Source organism: Crocuta crocuta, unplaced genomic scaffold (genome assembly GCF_008692635.1).
Source record: "Crocuta crocuta isolate KB4526 unplaced genomic scaffold, BGI_CrCroc_1.0 scaffold25, whole genome shotgun sequence".
In the NCBI taxonomy this organism is placed as follows: Eukaryota; Metazoa; Chordata; class Mammalia; order Carnivora; family Hyaenidae; genus Crocuta; species Crocuta crocuta.
Genome location: NW_027532015.1, coordinates 19,351,449 through 19,371,396, shown reverse-complemented (window position 1 = coordinate 19,371,396; position 19,948 = coordinate 19,351,449). Strand labels below are relative to the sequence as shown.

General features: G+C 37.0%; 1 protein-coding gene across 3 annotated transcripts in view; it reads left to right on the top strand.

Moving 5' to 3' along the window:
- The window catches only part of AKAP7 (A-kinase anchoring protein 7), a 132,160-nt gene extending 115,456 nt beyond the window's left edge, over positions 1–16,704 (top strand). For 2 of the 3 annotated variants that reach the window (XM_077776115.1, XM_077776117.1), the window contains one exon: positions 14,688–15,551. In XM_077776115.1, the coding sequence (XP_077632241.1) occupies positions 14,688–14,884 (197 nt within the window). In that variant the 3' untranslated portion in view covers positions 14,885–15,551. Of the gene's footprint in view, positions 1–14,687; positions 15,552–15,574 lie in introns of those variants that run through there. The other variant, XM_077776116.1, reaches the window with a different exon arrangement.
- The last annotated feature ends 3,244 nt before the right edge of the window (positions 16,705–19,948 follow it).

Below are 19,948 nucleotides of genomic sequence, written 5' to 3'. Positions count from 1 at the left end.
TGAAATTATACATTATGCAGTCTTTTGACAGGGGCTTCTTTCACTTAGTATTAGACACCTTAGATTCACCTGTCTTGTTGATGTATGAGAATCCATTCCTTCATACTGCTGAGTACTCTTCTATTGTGTGGATGTACCATGGCCTGTTGATTCATTCACCAGTTGAAGGTTGGGGAAATTACGAACAAAGCTAGTACAAACATTTATGTGTAGGTTTTTGTGTGACCATATGCTCTTATTTCACTTGTTTTCAATTCTCGCTAGAAATGAGATTGCTAGTTACATGGCAAGAACATGGCCAACTTTCAGAAGAACAACTTTTATAAGAATTTCCAAACTGTTCTTACAACTGGCTCTACCATTTCTGCATTTCCACCAAGAAGGAGTTCCAGTTGCTTCACATACTCAACAACACTCGATATTGTCAATCTTTTAAGTTTTGACTTTAGTGAGTGACTGATGGTATCTCACTGTGATTTTAATTTGCATTTCCTTGATAGTTAATGATGTTGAGCATTTGTCACATGTTTATTGGCCATCTGTATGTCCTTTGTGAAGTAACTCTTCAAATCTTTTGGCCATTTTAATTTTTTTCTTTGTTTCTTTATCTTCTTACTAAGTTGTGAGAGTTCTTTTTGTATTTGGGTACACATTCTTTAATGGCTATGTCTTGCAAATATTTTTTCCCATCCTCTTTAACAGTGTACAGTGTCTTAAAAGTTTTACATTTTGATGAAATCCAATTTATCCTTTTTTTTGGTAGACTGTGCTTTTGGGGTCCTATTTAAGAATCTTTGCCTAATCCAAGGTCACTAAAAAATTCTATATTTTCTTCTAGACACTTTTTACTCTTAGCTCTTATATTAGGTCTATGATCCATTATGAGTTCATTTTTATATTTGGTGTGAGATAAGGGTCATGGTTCTGTTTTGCATATGTCTATACCACAGTCCTAGCACTGTTTTTTAAAAAGATTATTCTGTGTTGAATTATCTTGGCACCTGTGTTGAAAATCATTTGGGGAGCACCTGGGTGGCTCAGTTGGTTAAGCGTCTGACCTCAGGGTCAAGCCCTGTGTCTGGCTCTGTGCTGTCAGCTCAGAGCCTGGAGCCTGCTTCAGGTTCTGTGTCTCCCTCTCTCTCTGCTCCTCCCCCGCTCATACTGTCTCTAACAAAAGTGAATAAACATTCAAAAAATTTTTAAAAATACAGTTGACTTTTAAAAATATAATCCTTGTGGGGTGTCTGACTGGCTCAGTTAGTGGAGCATGTGACTCTTGATCTCAAGGTTGTGAGTTTGAGCCCCACATTGGGTATGGAGATTACTTAAAAATAAAATCTTAAAAAAAAGTGATTAAAATATATATAGTCCTTGTATTCTGTGACCCTGCTGAACATATTTTTATAGAATTCGTTAGGATTTCTAGATAGATAATCATATATACCATGAACGAAGACAATTTTACTATTTCTTTTTCAATCAGGAGGGTTTTTAAATTTATTATCATTATTATTATTACTATTATTATTATTATTGCCTAATTGCATTGGCTAGGACACTGACTAGTAGTGGTAAGAGCCGATCTTTGTCTTGTTCCTGACCTCAGGGGAAAATCATCTTTTACCAGTAAGTATGACATTGCTGTAGATTTTCATAGAAGTCCTTTAAAGCCTAAGGGTGTTTCCTTCTATTTTTAGTTTGCTAAGCATGTTTATCATGAATGGGTATTAAAGTTTGTCAAATTCTTTTCCTGAATATATTGAGATGATTGTATTTCTCTAGTCTGTTGGTATGGTGAATTATACCAATATTCAAATGTTAACGCAATCTTGCATTTCTGGAATAAACCCCTCTTAATTATGATGTATTATATTTTTCATGCATTGCTGTATCTGATATGACAGTATTTTCTTATGAGTTTTTGTATCTCTATTTGTGAGGGATATTTTTCTCTAGATTTGTTTTCACAGTGTTTGTCTGGGTTAGGTATTGTAGAATGAATTGGGAAGTGTTCTCTCTTCTATTTTCCAGAAGATTTTGTGAATGGTAAAATGTCTTCCTAAATACTTGATAGAATTTACCAATAATGAAGCTTTCTGTTGAAAGATATTCTTTTTTACTATAGTTTCAGTTTCTTTAATAGGGCTATTTAAATTATTCATTTCTTCTTGAACATTTGGGTAGTTTCTTTTAAGGAAATTGCTCATTTCATCTAGTTTGTTACATCTACTGGCATAAAATTGTTTATAGTATTTCCTTATTATCCTCTTAATGTTTATACAATTGATGGAGATATTCTCTCTCCTATTCCTGATATTGGTAATATATATCTTCTGTTCTTTGTTCCTGATCCATTTGGATAGAGATTATTTAATTGATTTTTTTCCCCCAAACAACTAGCCTTTGGTTTCTTTGGTTTTTCTCTATTTTGTATTTGTTTTCTGTTTCATTCTGCTATTATCTTTATTATTTTCTTCTCTCTGTTTACTTTGGGATTAATTTGCTTCACTTTTCTTATGTTTGTAATGTGGCAGCTTTGATAACTCACTTCAGATTTTTCTTATTTTCTAATATAACATAAAATGGTATAAATTTCCTTCTAAGTATAGCTTTAGTTGTATTCTACAAATTTGATATGTTGTGTTTTCATTTTCATTCAGTTCAAAATACTTTCTAATTTTCTTTTGATTTCTTCTTTAATCCATGGATTATTTAGAATTGTGTTGTTCAATTTCCAGATAATTGGGGGACTTTTTCATCTTTCTATCATCGATTTCTTATTTGGTTCCACTGTGGTTTGAGAACACGTATTGGAGAAATTTGATAATTTTAAATTATTGAGACTTGATTTATGGCTCAGAACATGATCTCCTTTTGTAAAGGCTTCCGTGTACTAAAAAGCACATGTGTTCTGTGGTTGTTGGGTGGTGTGTTCTCTAATTGTCAGTTCAGTGGATTTGGTTACTGGTGTTCAAGTCTTATGTATTTTTACTGAATTTCTCTCTCTTTGTTCTATCAGCTATAAGAGTGGTCTTGAAATCTCAAACTCTAATTGTGGATTATCTATTGTCCTTTCAGTTCCATCGGTTTTTATTTCAGATACTTTGAAGCTCTTGCTATTAGGTGCATACACAGTTAGGGTTTTTATATCCTCTTGATGAACTGATTTCCCTAAGATTATAAAATGATTATGTATCTCAGGTAATACTCTTTTTCTGAAATCTGCTTTGTTTAATATTTATTCTCTAGCTTTCATTTGAGTAGCATTAGCAGGATATATCATTATCCGTCCTCTTACCTTTAACCTTTCTATGTATTTATATTTGAAGTAGATTTTTGGTAGACATCATAGTTGATTCTTATTTTTTATCCATATTAACAATCTTTAACATCTTATTCGACTGTTTGGACCATTCTGTGTTTTATATGATGAGCCAGTATAGGTGAGTTTAAATCTCCCATATTAGTTTATTTATTATATGTTGGAATATTCCATATTGGTTTATTAGTTATGCCTCTTTTTCATTTTTACTTTAGTGGTTGCTCTAGGATTTTAAAATATACAGTCTCAACTTACGATTGGTATGCCTTCAAATAATACATCACTTCACACTTAACATGAGAACCTTTGAACAGTTATTTCCATCTTCCCGCTCAGTCTTGGTGCTATTGTTACCATATACTTTATAAACTCTATTTAAAACAGTTGTCTTTTACAGAGATTAAGAAAGAGAAAGTATTTAATTTTTACCTACATATGTACAGTTTTTAGTTCTTTCATGTCTTTGAGTAAGTAGATCCAGATTTCCATCTGGTATCATTTTTTTGCTCCTTAAAGTTTTTCCTTTAACATTTCTTCTAGTACTTGTTGGCTGATGATTAACTTAGCATTTATATGTCTGAAAAAAAGTCCTTCACCCTCATTTTTGAAAGATAGTGTGTCTGGAATAAGAATTCTATGTTGCCTTTTCTTTTTCTTTAGCAGTTTAAGGATGTTGTACTATTATCTTGTGGCTTGCATTGTTTCTGATGAGTAAGTCTGCTATCATTCTTGTCTTTGTTCCTCTGTGTATAATGCCTCCCTTTTCTTTTGGCTGCTTTTATGGTTTTCTCTTAATATTGGTTTTAGCATCTTGATCATGATGTTCGTTGGTGTGATTTTCTTCACATTTCTTAAGGTTGATATTTTTGAGCTTCTTGAATTTAAAGTTTTTATTGAATCTCAAACATTTTTGGCATATTTCTTCATATATATATATATTTTACACTCCCTTTCCTCTTTCCTTAAAACCTTCTCTTAATTAAATTGGTCCTCTTCTAATATTCCTGTTTCTTAATTCTTTCTGTAATATGTCTCTTTACTTTCCTATTGTATCTGCCATAGTTCAGGTCCTCATTGTTTCTCTTTTTGTCTACTGTAAAACCTTGTCTCTATTTTTCCCCCTCTCAAATCCTTTTTCCATATTCCACATGGCTGTTACTGTAAATTTTCTAAAAATGGCTATGCTTGAAATTCTTCAGTAATTGCCTATTGCCTATAGAATGAACTTAGACTCCTTGGTATGGTACATAGGACCCTTCACCTGTACCTGCTGTCCAGGCCTTTCTTCTTGCCTCCTTTGCCACCCGCACTCTACCCATGACACTCTGAACTCTTTAAGCCAGTACTGTGGAAGTGCCTCCAGTTCTTCAAGTGCGTCATGTATTTTTGTTCTTCAGAGCATGCACTCATGCCTTTGTTATGTCTGGTAAAACCTTCCTACTCCCTCTACCCCCTGCCTGAAAACTCCTATTGACTCAGCCAAAATATCTCCTATGTGAAAATTAACCTTGCTATCCTATCCCAGTTCCACTGGACTTTGAACATATTTTATTACAGCACTTAACCTAGTGTTTTGCAATCATTGTTTATTGGTCTTCCTAGGGTGACTTCTGTGCGGTCAGAGACTAGATTTTATTTCTTTTTAAATACTTAGCAATGGTGCATAGTAGGTACTTAATAGAATGAGTAAATTAGTGACTGGCACATAGGAGGCATTGAACTCATTCCTAAAATAAATTGAACTCAGGTCTATTCATAATACATGTATAAAATGTACTAATAAAATAGCTACCATGTTTTGAGAGCCTACTATGTTCCAGGTACAATGTTAGGTACTTTCTGTACCTTATCTCTAATGCTTACAAAAACAATGCAAGGGATATTGTCCTCATGAATGGCCCATTAAAGGGAAATTTAGGTTTAGGGAGATTGTGAACAAGGCTGTACAGACGTGGCAGAATTGGATTTCAGACTCTTATGTATATATTTTTCCCTCCACACACACATATTACGAGTTCTTTCTTATCACCCACCACCTGTAGTTCTAGCTCATCACCAAAGCTTCCAAGAGGAAATGACAGCATTACAGCACAGATTATTTAGAGAACAGTGTGGATTATAATATGGACTCAGAAAACTGATGTTACAGATAGATGAGAAGTCTCTGTGAGGCTGTTATGTGATGTCTGGAAAGATTTCTTTGGTAGGCTGTTTGACCTATAAACATGCAGCAAATATGTCTTGTCCCTTCTCTGATATGACTGTACAAAGGCAGTCCTGAGGGCACATGTCATAGAAAGCATCCTAAGCCATGTGATTTGGAGTATTTTCAAGGATCCTACAAGGTTCCTACGAGGATATGTGGATGGGGCGGCGGGGGCGGGGGCGAGGCTTCCTCAGGCTGTGACTTGGGGAACAATGGAGGAAGTGAAGACTCTGGAGGTACCAGCCCCAGCTGTGTTAAGAAAAGACCTGAGGGACCCATAACTCTTTGTCATCATGACAGCTTTGGCCGAGGCTGTGTGGATGGGTCATGCCCGTCCCACTCAGTCTGCAGGTCCACTACCAATTGGGACTTTATCTCCCCTCTGTTTCCCCTCAAAGCTATTAGTGATATTCAGTATAACTGCATGGTACCCTGCCCCCCAACACCAATTTGAAAATGGTGAGAGTGGGGTCAGTGTTAAGACACACAGTGATCTCAAGAATCCCTGAGGGGGTGGGAGGGATTGTCCTTTATTCACATAAAGCATCATCATTTTCTATGTATTCTGTGCTACTGAATGTGTAATAAAACTTACAGAGGCCTGATTTTTTTCCTTTTTAAACTTATATTCTAGAAAATATTTTAAATATGGCTTTGGTGTTTTAATTCTAAAATTTTCTGGTGTGTATTTATGTATATCGAGGGTGGGAAGGAATTTTGGTATTTGGCAAGAGGAGGGTAGCTCTATTTACAGGAACTCTATTTCCCGGGATTTTGCCGCTAATACATTGGGTAGATGAATGCCCACAGACAGTGTGAGTTTAAATGTGCACTTGGGGACAATTCTGGATCTGTCCCTCATCATAGATGAGTTGCAGGTGGTATGCAAAGAAATTGGATATGTCACCCAATTTTTTGAATAGCCTACAGATCTATATGAGTGTTTCTTTTTATCTGGGTAGATGAAAGAAACGGTGAGCTCAGTCAAAAAAAATCTGCCNGAATGCTGACAAAAACTGAGGACTGATGGATGTGGGGGGAGGGGGGATGGGCATGGAGGAGGACACTTGTGGGGATGAGCACTGAGTGTTATGTGGAAACTAATTTGACAATAAACTATTAAAAAAAAAAAAAGAAAGGAAAAAAAAAAATCTGCCGCTAAGGAGGGTATAATTTTATGCGACAGGAATGTGGAGGGCAAAATGGTGCAAGTGAAGGGAAGATGCTTAGGAAGCCTTTGTTCAGATAGCGCGTGACATCCTGGATAGTTAGGATGTGAGCAAGTGAGAACTTTTTTTCTTTAAATTAAGATGTTAGTGTTTTTTAAAGAGCAGTTTTAGGGTTCACAGAAAAATTGAGAGGAAGGTACAGAGATTTCCTGGATATCCTCTGCCCCCGACATATGCATAACCTCCCCTAACCCCGCCAATATCTACCACCAGCGATACTTTGTTACAATTGATAAATCTGCGTTGACCCTTCATTATCACCCAGAGCCTACAGTTTACTTTATAGTTTGCTCTTGGTATTGTGCATGTCGTAGATTTGGACAGGTGTATCATGTCGCGTATCCCTCATTATGGTATCATGCAGAGTATTGTCACTGCCCTAAAAATCCTCTGTGCTCTGCTTATTCACCTCTGTCCTCCCCCACCCCTGGCAACCACTGATCTTTTTATACTGTGTCCATAGTTTTGCCTTTTCCAGAGTGTCATGTAGTTGGAATCATACAGTCTTTTCAGGTTGGCTTCTTTCACTTAGCATTATGCATTTAAGGTTCTTTCATGTCATTTTATGGCTTGATAGCTCATTTCTTTTTGGCACCATATAGTATTCCATTATCTGAACACACCACAGCTTATCCATCACCTACTGGAGGACATTTTGGTTTCTTCCAAATGTTGGCAACTATGAATAAAGAGGCTATAAACAAAAAAAAATTAAAAATTGAACTAAAAGAGTTAACATGAAAGAAATGCTGTAAACATCCACGTGTAGGTTTTTGCGTGGACATAGATTGATTGCTGGACTGTATGATAAGAATATATTTAGTTTTATAAAAAACCATCCACAATCTTCCAAAGTGACTGAAACATTTTGCATTCCCACCAGCAATGAATGAGAGTTTCTGTTGTGCTATATCCTTGTCAGCATTTGGTGTGGTCAGTGTTCTGGATTTTGGCCATTCTAATAGGTGTGTAGTGATGTATGATTTTTGTTTTAATTTGCATTTCCCTGATGCCATATGATGTGCAACATCTTTTTTATATGTTTATTCGCCATCTATATATCTTTTTCGGTGAGGTTTCTCTTAAGATCTTTGGCCACGTTTTTAAACTGAGTTGTTTGCTTTCTTATTGTTGAGTTTTAAGAGTTTTTTCCATGTTTTGGACAACAGTTATTTTTAAAAATATTTTCTCCCAGTCTGTGGCCTGTATTCCCATTCTCTTGACATTTTCTTTTGTTTTCAGAGAGAAGAAGGTTCTAACATCAGTGAAGTCTAGCTTATCAGTTATTTTGTTCATGGGTTGTATCTTTGGTGTTATCTAAAAAGTAATCGTCATGCCCAAGGTCATCTAAATTTTCTCCTATGTTATCTGCTAGGAGTTTTATAGGTTTGCATTTTGTATTTAGGTCTGTGATACATTTGGGTTAGTTTTGTGAAGGGAATGAGGTCTGTGTCTAGATCCATTAAAGTGCGTGGATGTGGGTGTCCAGTTGCTCCATCATTTGTTAGAGACTGTCTTTGCCCCCATTGTATTTCTTGTGCTCCTTTTTCAAAGATCAGTTGACTGTTTCTGTGTGGGTCCATTTCTGAGCTCTCTCTGTTCTGTTCCAGTGATGTATTTGTCTATTCTTTTGTCAATACCAGACTGTCTTGATTATTAAGGCTTTATAGTTAGTCTTGAAGTTGGGTAGTGTTAGTTCCTCCAACTTGTTTTTCCTCCTTGAGTATTGCGTTGGTTATTATGTTATTTTTTTCCCTCTCCATGGAAACTTTAGAATCATTTCATTGTAGGGCGCCTGGGTGGCTCAGTTGGTTAAGCGTCTGACTTTGGCTCAGGTCATGATCTGGGGGTTTGTGGGTTCGAGCCCTGCATCGGGTTCTGTGCAGGCAGCTCAGAGGCTGGAGCCTGTTTCAGATTCTGTGTCTCCCTTTCTCTCTGCCCCTCCCCCGCTCATGCTCTGTCTCTCTCTGTTTCAAAAATAAATTTAAAACAACTATAAACAAATTTATAGAATCATTTCATTGATATCCACAAAATAATTCGCTGGGATTTTGATTGGGATAAGTAAGTACTTTTAATGTAGTTATTCTTTCTCCCTTGATCTTACATGGCATTGTAAGCAAAATTTCTTTTGTTCTCTTTTAAAAAATATTAGCATGATTTATTCTTGTCCAGACCTAGATGTTTGTGGTAGGTGGAGGATGGTGATGGTTCCTGGGGCCCATTGTGTGATGTCAAATAAACAATTAGCTCACACATAAGAATAGATGAACCATATTAATGTTGATCTTAAATTATTCTAGTAGGTAGAAAAAAATATTTTTTTGCCGCAAATGGATTTACTTCTCTCTTTTTTCGATTATGAAAATAAACTTTATCTTTACATTGGGTTGGTATCAGAGAGCCAACAAATATAAACAAAAATAGAATCATGGGTACACACAGTGGATTAATGGTGTTACAGTTCTAAGCAATGGAATTGCTTACTTGAAATTTGTTGAAAATTTAAGTCTGTTCTTTTAGGGACAGTACTGTATTTGGTGGGCCTAACAGAATTTCTCATTGCCTTTCTTTGATATTTTTAGTATTATTCTAAGAAATTGATTGAGGATATTCTGGGGAGATTTCTAAAATAACAGTGTCAAAGACAAAGGTTGATCTGTCACTTTAAGTAGGTATGATATTAAATAACCCAAATAGACCAAGAAAGAAAATTTTATCAAGAATTTGCTACACACATTGGGAATATCTTTCGTGTGTACCTTTGTTGAAATATTAAAAGATAGTTTGTGTACCTTGCAATGGCATGTTGAACTGCCATTTTTAACTATGCTTCAGGTAAAAGGAAGCTAGCCATTTATCTTAGAGGTCACTATGGAGACAGATATATTCATTCAGTCTTAGGCAGAAGAAAAAACCGCAGAACTTCAATCTTAAGATGCCTCTTGTTAATTAAGTTGAATTAAGTCTGTTGAAAGTGGGAATACAAATAAGGTCTTTACTGGAATGAAGATACATAGTTTTTGAATTGCTGCATACTTGCAGGGCTCTGTGATGAACCTTCTAGTAGAGTCTTCCTTGAGCTAACATGGATAGTCTGAGGATGCTTTGTGGAAATCATAAGATGGAAGCTGGAATTCAGGACAGATGTGGAAGATTGATTTATAAATTTCTTTGCTTTTTTGGTTGATTGGTTAGTAATTGTAGATAGTTAATACTTGTCCCATAGGCTGGATATTTTGTCATTGACTAGGTTTATCAAGTAAAGTAATTGGAGATTTTTATATGACTGTGGATTATTCTGGACTTCTCTGCCCTTGCTTTAAATTTATTAAATTTAAATTTCTAGCCAAGGTGTATGTACTATGCTTAGAGCAAGAGATGAACATTTTTAAAATGTACTCCTTTCAGGGTCTTTAATCAACAATTTACTGGACTGACAAATATTGATCAAGCTCTTATTGTATTTAGTAAGCACGCCACACATTAGGAGAGTAGGGAATAACTGAGAACTTGGGACATGGTTTGTATACTCAAGTCTGTGTCGTTAGCAGAGCAGATAATCAATAGTTGTTGAATAAATAAATCACTAAATAAATGATAGATAAATAATGCTCATGATTTGTAAAAAACTAAGAAAGAAAAACCAGTAGGACTTTGTTTTGTTCTCTGCTGTACCCCCATAGGCTGGAATAGCCAGGTGTATCTTAAGTCCTCAGTGCATATGTGAATGAATGACCAAATGACCATGTACTGCCCATGCAGCCAAAGTTATTGGAATCTAGTGGAAGCACATCACTTCCATCATGGTTGGTCAGGGAAGGCTTCATGGAGTAGTGGGATTTTAACTAGAGAAAAGAAGGGCCATCTAGAAGTAGAGGATGATGTGGAGGCCCTTGAGGGGATGTTGGAAGCTGACAGCAGAAGCCCAGCAGTGGTGGGTGATCACCAAAGGAAAATTTTAGAAAGCTTAGGAAGACTAGTTTACACTTTCCTGTAGAGACAATGTGACTAAAAGGGACATTTTAGAAATATTAATCTAGAGGTGTTATACCAGATGCATTGAGGAGAGGACAAAATGTGAAAAGCACATTAATGGAGCTTGGCGAGTAGATGGGTTGATGAGGGAAATGCAGGAATCAGTGACAGCGCCGGTCTTGTTTTGAGCTAGGTTGACTTGGATAATAATAAAAGCATAATCAGAAATGGGAAAGTCAGAAGGGAAAATTAACTTTCTGTGGGGAAGTTTTTGTGTTTTAAATCTCTGAGTGTTTGAAGTAACAAGAGCACTTCATAGGCAGGAAGAAATCTCAGAAACACAGATTATATGACCGGAGGCATTTTAGAGAGTGAGTAGTAATTAGGATCAAATGCAATGGGTGAGTATCAGTGATGTGATAACTGATGGTATCTGAAAGCTGACCAGAGTAAGGAACAGCCCGGAGGAATGCAGCCTCTGGCCTGGGCGCAGAGCACAAGTAGGGTGACAGCTGCCATCATTCCCAGTGTTTTGGGGATACTTAAAAAGTGTCCCTTCATTTGCAGTGTCTGATTTTCCCTTTTAAGTTTGAAGAGCCATTATACAAATAGTTCCAGATAGGTAATACCTTTGGAGGTATCAGGTTTACAAACATTGTCTTGTAAGATTAAGCTAAAATCCTTTGAGTATTACACAATATACTCATTCGTTCTTACTAGTAAAAATAGTTTTAAATTGCCCCCAAATGTGGAATTAGTAATTAATTTCTTTACCCTTCTTTTAATAATAATATCCTGACGTTTATGTTGAATTACCTTCTATGTAGATATCATAGAGTTGAAGTTTACTCAATTCTAAGTATGTTTTGCATTTCAAAGGTTCTATCTAGAACTTTTGATCATGGGTCTAGGGTGTCAAATTGCCACTTTTGAGGGGAAAGCAATTGGAAGGCCTTCCAATGGTAGCAAATCTAGATGGGTCTTTAACCTATCTCTCATCTGCTTGGAGGTGCTAGGAATGATGGTTATAAGCAAAGTTGGTCCTGGACATGTGTTCATGGAAGTGGGGCTCAGAAGGAGGGCTGGAGGCCAGTTCTCGCCCTTAGCATATGTGCTTTTGTATTTCATTCCCTATTACATGTAAGCATAGAAAACCATATCCATCTTCCAGCTCACACCCTCAGTATCTACCTGTCCCAGACCTACGGATGCAAGTGTAACACTGGGCTCTTGCCTCCTGGAGGCCAGGAGTGACATTCCAAAAAATGAGTTGACCTTAATGTAGTGAGCATGCTAGTTACTTCTTTTTCTTTCCCAGCTTGTTGAGATATAATTGACATGTAATATTGTGTAAGTTTAAGGTATAGAATGTGATGATTTGATATACATATTCATTGCAAAATATTTGCCACAGAGACGTTAGTTAACACATCCTTTACATTTACCTAATTATATCTTGTTGTAGTGAGAACATTAAAGTTCTCCTTCCACAGCAACTGTTCATGTAAATGATAACTGTAACTTGGTAACTGTAGTTACTGTGCTTCCATTAGATCCTCAGAACTTATTCATCTTGTAACTAAACGTTTTTGACCAGGATTCCTCATTTTTCTGCCCCTGCTTGGTCCCTGGCAGCCACCATTCTAGTCTCTGTTTTTTTGAGTTCAGTGTTTTTAGATTTGACAGGTAGATGAGATCACATAGTATTTCTTTCTCTGCCTTCTTTCATTTAGCACAATGCCCTCACGCTCCCATCATATTGTCACAAATGGCAGGACTGCCATCTTTTTATGGTTGAATACTATTTCGTTTTATATAAATACCACATTTCCTTTATCCATTCATCATTGTAAACTTGGGTTGTGTTCATGTCTTGACAATTGTGAAATATATTGTAATGAACATGAAAGTACAGATATCTGAGATTGTGATTTAATTTTCTTCAAATATACCTAGAAGTGGTATTGCTGGATCATATGGTAACTACAATTTTAAATTTCTGAGGAACCTCCATACTGTTTTCCACAGTGGCTATACCAGTTTACATTCCCATCAACAGTGCTCAAGGGTTCCCTTTTCTCTACATCCTTGCCAGCATTTGTTGTCTCTTGTTTTTTGGATAACAATCATTTTAACAGGTGTGGGGTGGTATCTCACTATGGTTTTGATTTTCATGTCTCTGATGATTAGTGACATTGAGCACATTTTCATGTACTTGTTAAACATTATCTTATGTCTTATTTGGAAAAAATGTCTATTCAGGTCCTCTTCCCATTTTTAAATTGGATTCTTTGTTTTTGCTATTGAGTTACAGGAGTTTCTTATATATTTTGAATATTAAACCTTTATCAAATATGTGACTTGCAAATATTTTCCCATTCTGTAGATTGCCCTTTCATTTTGTTGTTTGTTTCTTTTGCTGTGTGGAAGACTTTTTTAGTTTGTTATGGTCTCACTTGCTGATTTTTACTTTTATTGTTTGTTCTTTGGTATCATCTCCCAAAAAAAAAAAAAATCATTGCCAAGACCAATGTCAAGGAACTTTTTTCCTCTGGTTTCTTCTCGAAGTTTTTTGGTTTCATGTCTTATGTTTATGTCCTCATTCCATTTTGAGTTAATTTTTGTGAGTGTGTGCAAGATAGGGGTCCAATTTTATTCTTTTGCATGTCGATGTCCAGCTTTCCCAGCACCATTTATCGAAGAGGCTGTACTTTCCCCATCTGTTTTCTTGGCTCCATTGTCAAATATTAGTTGAGCATATATACATGAGCTTATTTATGGGCTCTAGATTCTGTTCAGTCAGTCTATGTGTCTGCTTTTATGGTAATACCATACTGTTTTGATTACTGCTGGATGTTCTGTATGTGTCTGTTAGGTCCATTTGGTCCAAAATATAGTTCAAATCCAATGCTTCCTTTCTGTTTTTCTATCTGGATGATCTATTCATTGTGGAAAGTGGAATACTGAAGTTCCCTACTATTAACTGTATTGCTGTCCGTCACTCACTTGAGACCTGGTACTATTTGTTTACCATATTTAAGTGCTCCATTGTCTTTGCCTCTAGTCATGTGCCTTCTTGGGTCCACAGCTCGGTGGAAGGAGATGAGAGAATGAATGGGCATGAGAGATGAGGTCCTTGCTCTTTTTCCCCTATTAATGGAGACATGGAAGAGTGAGTGGGAAATGTATAGCATGGGAATAGATGAGAACCAGCCCTTTTAAGGTAAAATGAAAGGTAGAATAATTAAACCTTGATCATCAGTAGCAGGGAAATAAAATGGCTATAAAATATTAACATCTAGTAATTTACTATCATCATCCTAACTCTTGAAGAGTTTCTTATTTCTGAAATTGCACTGATAGCACTGAGATTACATAGAATATTAAGTTTACAAGCTTATTTTAAACCAGTTCCTAGTGGTAGTAACTGCCTTTGTCTTTATGGGGTTGCTGCGAGTTTTATAACAACCAATCCATGAGCTGAACATTTAAACAATTAGTGACTCTCCTTAGTTATTTGATTGGGAAAACTTGAACACCTGACATTTAGCAGCGGCGAAGGAAAAGCAGATGCAGATCTAGTTGGTGAATGCACATGTTCCAGTCTCCAGGTGGTGGGCGCATGGGCTTTAATAGTACCAAATAGCCATGGATGAGAGAAGAACAAAAATTCCATGTAGAAGTAGGAAGGTTCCAGCATTGCAAGGTGGAATATTCTTGGAGTGGGGTTAATGAACTACTTTTCAACCTGACGTCTCCCAGGCCTAGGCAGTCTCCTGTTTCTGCAAATACCTAATGAAAAGCCACACCAGTGTTCTTGGATTTACAGATCCAGTTTACCAGATTGAAGGACACTTGCTCTTTTTAGCTAACTGAACTAGCCGGCCCCTGCATGCCAAGTTTCTATGGTAATATGACCTCAGTGACCTCTCTTCTCTATTGTGGAATGTAGGTGATAAGAATGGAGGTGAGCCTGATGATGCTGAACTGGTAAGGCTCAGTAAGAGGCTGGTGGAGAACGCGGTGCTCAAGGCTGTCCAGCAGTATCTGGAAGAAACACAGAACAAAAGCAAGCCAGGGGATGGGAGCTCTGTGAAAACTCAAGAGGCTGATAGGAATGGCACTGACAGTGACAACAACAGGAAATGAGACCCCAATGCAGGCAGGCCCCCCCGCTGCTCCGTGAAAAGCATCCGGCTCCCCTCTGCTGAGTCAACGGACTACTTTGCATTGTGCTGTTTAAGTGTCTCTTGTCCAAACTGTGGAGATTGCCTAATACTTTCGTGATCAATGTGTTTGCATTTCGGAAGCACAACAGAAGAGAATGGAGTTCCGGGGCTAGCAGAGGAAATCCATTTATGAAAGAATGGCCCGAGTTTCACTTGCCCTCAGCCAAGGCTGAGGGAGAGGAGACTTTGGGTTATGCCTCATGGACTCAAAGTAAAGGCCTTGGACGGGGCCTTGTCATAAATGGAATACTGCCATTTATATTGCTTAGCAGGGCATTTGACCACTTTAACTGAGGCCAAAACACACACACACACAGCTAATAAGTGCTAAGTTTAAAATAACTGGTGTTGAAATTGTTTTCCACGCTGTCAGTTCATAATGTCTCACATTTGTCCTATGTCAGCTATGGCTATGCACTGATTTTTATTTAACCGTAAATTCGTTTCATGCAAATTATATATTTTTGGCAAAATGCAAACTTTTCTATAACATGTGGGCAGCATTTTAAAGGTTTCTTTTAACCTTCTTTTGATAAGTCAGTGTGCCATATTTAATGTTTTTCATTGGCATTTGTATGTAAAATGTATTATATAATTTTTTTTCCCATAGGCAAGAAACCTATTGGATTCCAGGACTTAATTAATGAAGCTTTGCGTCGAGAAAGGATGGGTCTGAAGTCCAAAGTGAAACAGATAAAGGAACTTTTGTTAAAGCCTGAGACTCAGGCCAGGATTAGGAAGGAGCTTTTTGAAGGAAGATCTATTAACAGTAATCAAGGAAACCAGGTTGGTTTCGGTGCAACTTTGACGTAAGCGCTACATTGTTATCACGGTACCATAGTTAATGAAACCTTTTCAGATGATTTCTTAGGTCTTTGGTAAATACCAAAGGAGTGTTCTAATAGGGTCCACACAACAGCAAACCAACATTTGGTAAGGAATGAACAATTTCCTGCCAAAGAAAATGGATTCTGCCCTGTTTTGTCTTAAGCTCACCTTGGGGTCTAGTATGTTTCTGTAATATCAAGAGTTAATTTATAGAAAGGACTTCTTAATTAGCTGTTGTGAGATGTTTCTTGGGTTCTCACAGATAAAATATACAGACTGTGAAAAATCATTTACATACAAAAAATACAGTATTTTAAAGATCACTTGCCTTCTGTTGATGTGATTTTTGTTGTCATTAAATCAGAAGTAGTATTGCTCACACGCCTGTATCTCGTGTTACTTTTAATGGGAATTTGAATGTTTATTGAACATTAGTACTTGAATGAACATTTATAAGTGTAATTATTACAATTACTGGTTAAGAATGTTTTATAATATCCATATGTATTATTTTTCAATGATCAAAGTGTAGTTTGCTTTTTCATTTCTTAATGAATAAATGTTTGGGATTTTTATTTTCTACTTTTCTGAAGATAAGCCGTAGGTCTTACTGTATCCCTTATAATCTGAATTTGTTTGCACTGGTTCATTTTTAAAGAAATTTCTTGAAAAATTTCCCCCCATATGATAATCATTGGTAACAGCTTTTTCTATAGTCATTGTCAAGTGGCTGCTACTAAGAGATCATGTTGGAGAGGAAATTATTGGAGATCAAATATGTAATCATTTCAAATACAAAATCCAGCTTACTCATGGATTTTAGCTATTTTTTCACGGGGTAAATTCTACATTTATTTATAAATGAGTTTATGCATTTTCATGCCTCTTAATAAATGTATTGTTTTCCCTTGTTGCCTCTCCTCCCTTTTTTTTTTTCTCATTCTTGGAGGTTGTTGGATCTGTGTCAGTAGAACGAAGTTATAAACAGGAGCTCTGTTTTAGTGTTTTTTCACCTTTATCTATGTCCTCATCCTTCATGCTAAGATAGCACTGTTGTCAGAGGACCTTCAGCTTTAGATTTTTAAATCAACTCAAATCAGTCAGCCTCACAGAGAATTAACAACAGAACCAGAGAAAATCTAAATAGCATCTCACCAACTGCTAATTATGTGTCAGTGAAGTGACAGCAGGAGTGAAGATGAAAGGAGCAGAACCTTCCAGATGCAAAGACAGGGAGCTGCTTACCATGAAATCCCTTGGTGGGGTGGAGGACTTTCCTTAAATAAATCTTTAAGATAGGAAGCAAAGATATTTTGGGACTTACCTTGTTTTTCAAATGAAGAGACAGACTCAAGGAGGCTGAGTGCCTTATCCAAGGCCATTGCTATTAGGGAACTTGTCCCAAAGTACACCCAAGGGCTCCATCTCAACATTCCAGAGCTATTTTCACTGTTCCATTAATCTAGGGTAACAGTATTTCAGGAGAAATAGTTCTTCTCAGCCTATTTCCATAAATATCTTTATTCTCAAGGAGCTGTTCCAATCTTTCCAAACATCCTGAAAGGCTCAAATAGTGTCTTTTTTGCAGTCTGGGGTTACAGGTCTTACTTTAGTTAATAATCATTGCTTCCATTGGTTAGATACCCATGTGCCAGGTGATTGGGGCACGCTGTTACACTTCTTCCCTTTGGTGACCCTCCTAGGAAGTTACTAGGACTGTTTTACAGATTAGGAAACTAGGAAACTCCGGGCGCCTGGGTGGCTCAGTCTGTAAAGTGTCCAACTTCTGCTCAGGTTATGATCTTGTGGTCCTTGGGTTTGAGCCCTACTTCAGGCTTTGTGCTGACATCTCAGAACCTGGAGCCTGCTTTGGATTCTGTGTCTCCCTCTCTCTCTGCCCCTCCCCCACTTGTGCTCAGTCTCTCTTTCTCTCTCTCAAAAATAAACATTTTTTTAAAAGTCCTTTAAGGAAACTAGGAAATTGGAGCTGTAAATGGTTAGATGGTTATAAAGCTAAATGGCTATTTATAAAGCTAATAAAAGGCAGGGCTAAATTTAGACTTGGGTCTTCTACTTCAAAGCCATAGTCTCTCCACAATGCAATACTTCCTCTCTCTACCAAGTACAATACATTTCACAAGTTAAGGATGGGTAACAAAGGGGGTCACTTTCTTTTGACTTAGCCAGCTCCCTTGTAGCCCTGATGTGTATGAATGTACATGAGAGCTGTCAGCTNGGGGGGGGGGGGGGGGGGGAGATAACCCAGATAGTTAATTTAGGGATTAACAGTCCTAATCCTTATCAGTGAGATCTTCATTTAATCGGGTTTACAAAGATAATGGAAAATATACAATAAAACATATTTTCTACATGATTCCATTCTAAAAACCAAATAAGAATTGGCAAAAATCTCAATTTGGGATCTGAAATACTCAAAAGACCTTTCCCCCACTGATCAGACTCATAGAATAATCCCTCGCTGGGTCTTATCACCACAACATGTTGACCTAAAATGGTATTATGTGTTCTGTAGCCGTGTGTTCTGACAGGGAGGTTGCATGGTTGGTGAAAGAGTCTCAGTTTGGTCCAGGAGGTAGCTTTTGGCTCCTAGACCTTCCCCCACTGAGAAGCAATCTCAAGCAAACCGGCTCACTTTTCTGAGCCTCTGTTGCTGATTTAGAATCGAACACAGTTTGGCCAGGTGACTTCCAGGGATCCTAGACTCTGTGACTGTCCCACAGTGCTGCTCATGCTGGTAGGTACCACTGTCTCAGTAGGCCACCCATGTGTGAGGCCATTGTGACTGGGCAACTCTCAGTGTATCCATTGTTAATAAGATGCTTAGCATTACATTCTGTTCCATTTATGTTGGTTCTCAACTTGAAGTAGGGAAACTGCAATGGTACACACTTACTTTTATAACAAAATTCTAACATTTTACAATCACTGGAAGAATAGCAGATTGTATATGAATATTTTGAGGGATGTTAAAAATCACATTTTTAATATTTATTTTGAGAGAGAAACAGCACGTGCATCCATGCGAGTGGGGGAGGGGCAGAGAGAGAGGGTGAGAATCCCAAGCAAGCTCCATGCTGTCAGCACAGAGCCCGACTCAGGGCTCAGTCCCATGAACCATGAGATTATGACTTGAGCCAAAATTGAGAATCAGACACTTAACCTACTGAGCCACCCAGGTGCCCCCAAAAGTAATTATTTTCAACAGCAGGACAAGATTCTGTCAGCTTTGAATGTGGTCCTATTTATAGAATCATATTATTGTATTAATCTGTTTCTCAGTCTAGAGTAACTATAGTCCTTTAAGATATATTAGTTTTATGTAGAAAGCTTACGTAAGATTCAAACTTTTCACTCCAGAATCCCAAATGGGTCTCCACCCAGGAATTCTAGCAGCTGGATGTTCTCCTAAGGAGGTAAATAAAGCAGTTTTAACTTCATATTCTAGACATCGTTTCAGGCCTATGACTTACATTTCTGTACTTAATCACAGATGCATAAGCCAGCTACCACATTATATTAACAAATTAAGATTTATTTCATTATATAAGTAAAGACAACAACCCTATAGACTCTCCAAACATAAACCAAATGGAAAGTCTATTGTCCTACATTGTTTCCATCATGTTCAAACTCTTCTATAATGTTATCTTTGAACAAATTTTAGATACACGTTTGATTTCCAATTTTTCCCATGTAAAGAGAATCCACATAAAAAATAAATAGACCCAGTGTACTTAAAAAAAAAAAAGTTCCCAAGTTCCTGCATAAATTTGATGGTAGCACACATGCAAACAAGACAAAGCTTTGGATTATTTCATTCACAGTGAAAATGAATACTAGAGAAATTAACTTTGACTCAGTGAATTTAAAATTCTGATACTAGCTACAGCACTTTTCCCCCTGGATCACTGTTCCAGGAATAAAAAGGCAATTTGAGAGCTGAAGGAAGGTGCTATACTCATCGCTAGTGTAATACACTCAAGACTACTTATTAGCATCTATTAAGTGCTACTGATAAATTGAAGCATATTGAGCTTATCTTACAATGTAAATGTAGTTATTCCTCTATGTATTCAGTTATTAGTCACTTATTGGAAGATCGTTAAGTTCTGTTATAGCATCAAAGATAGGAATA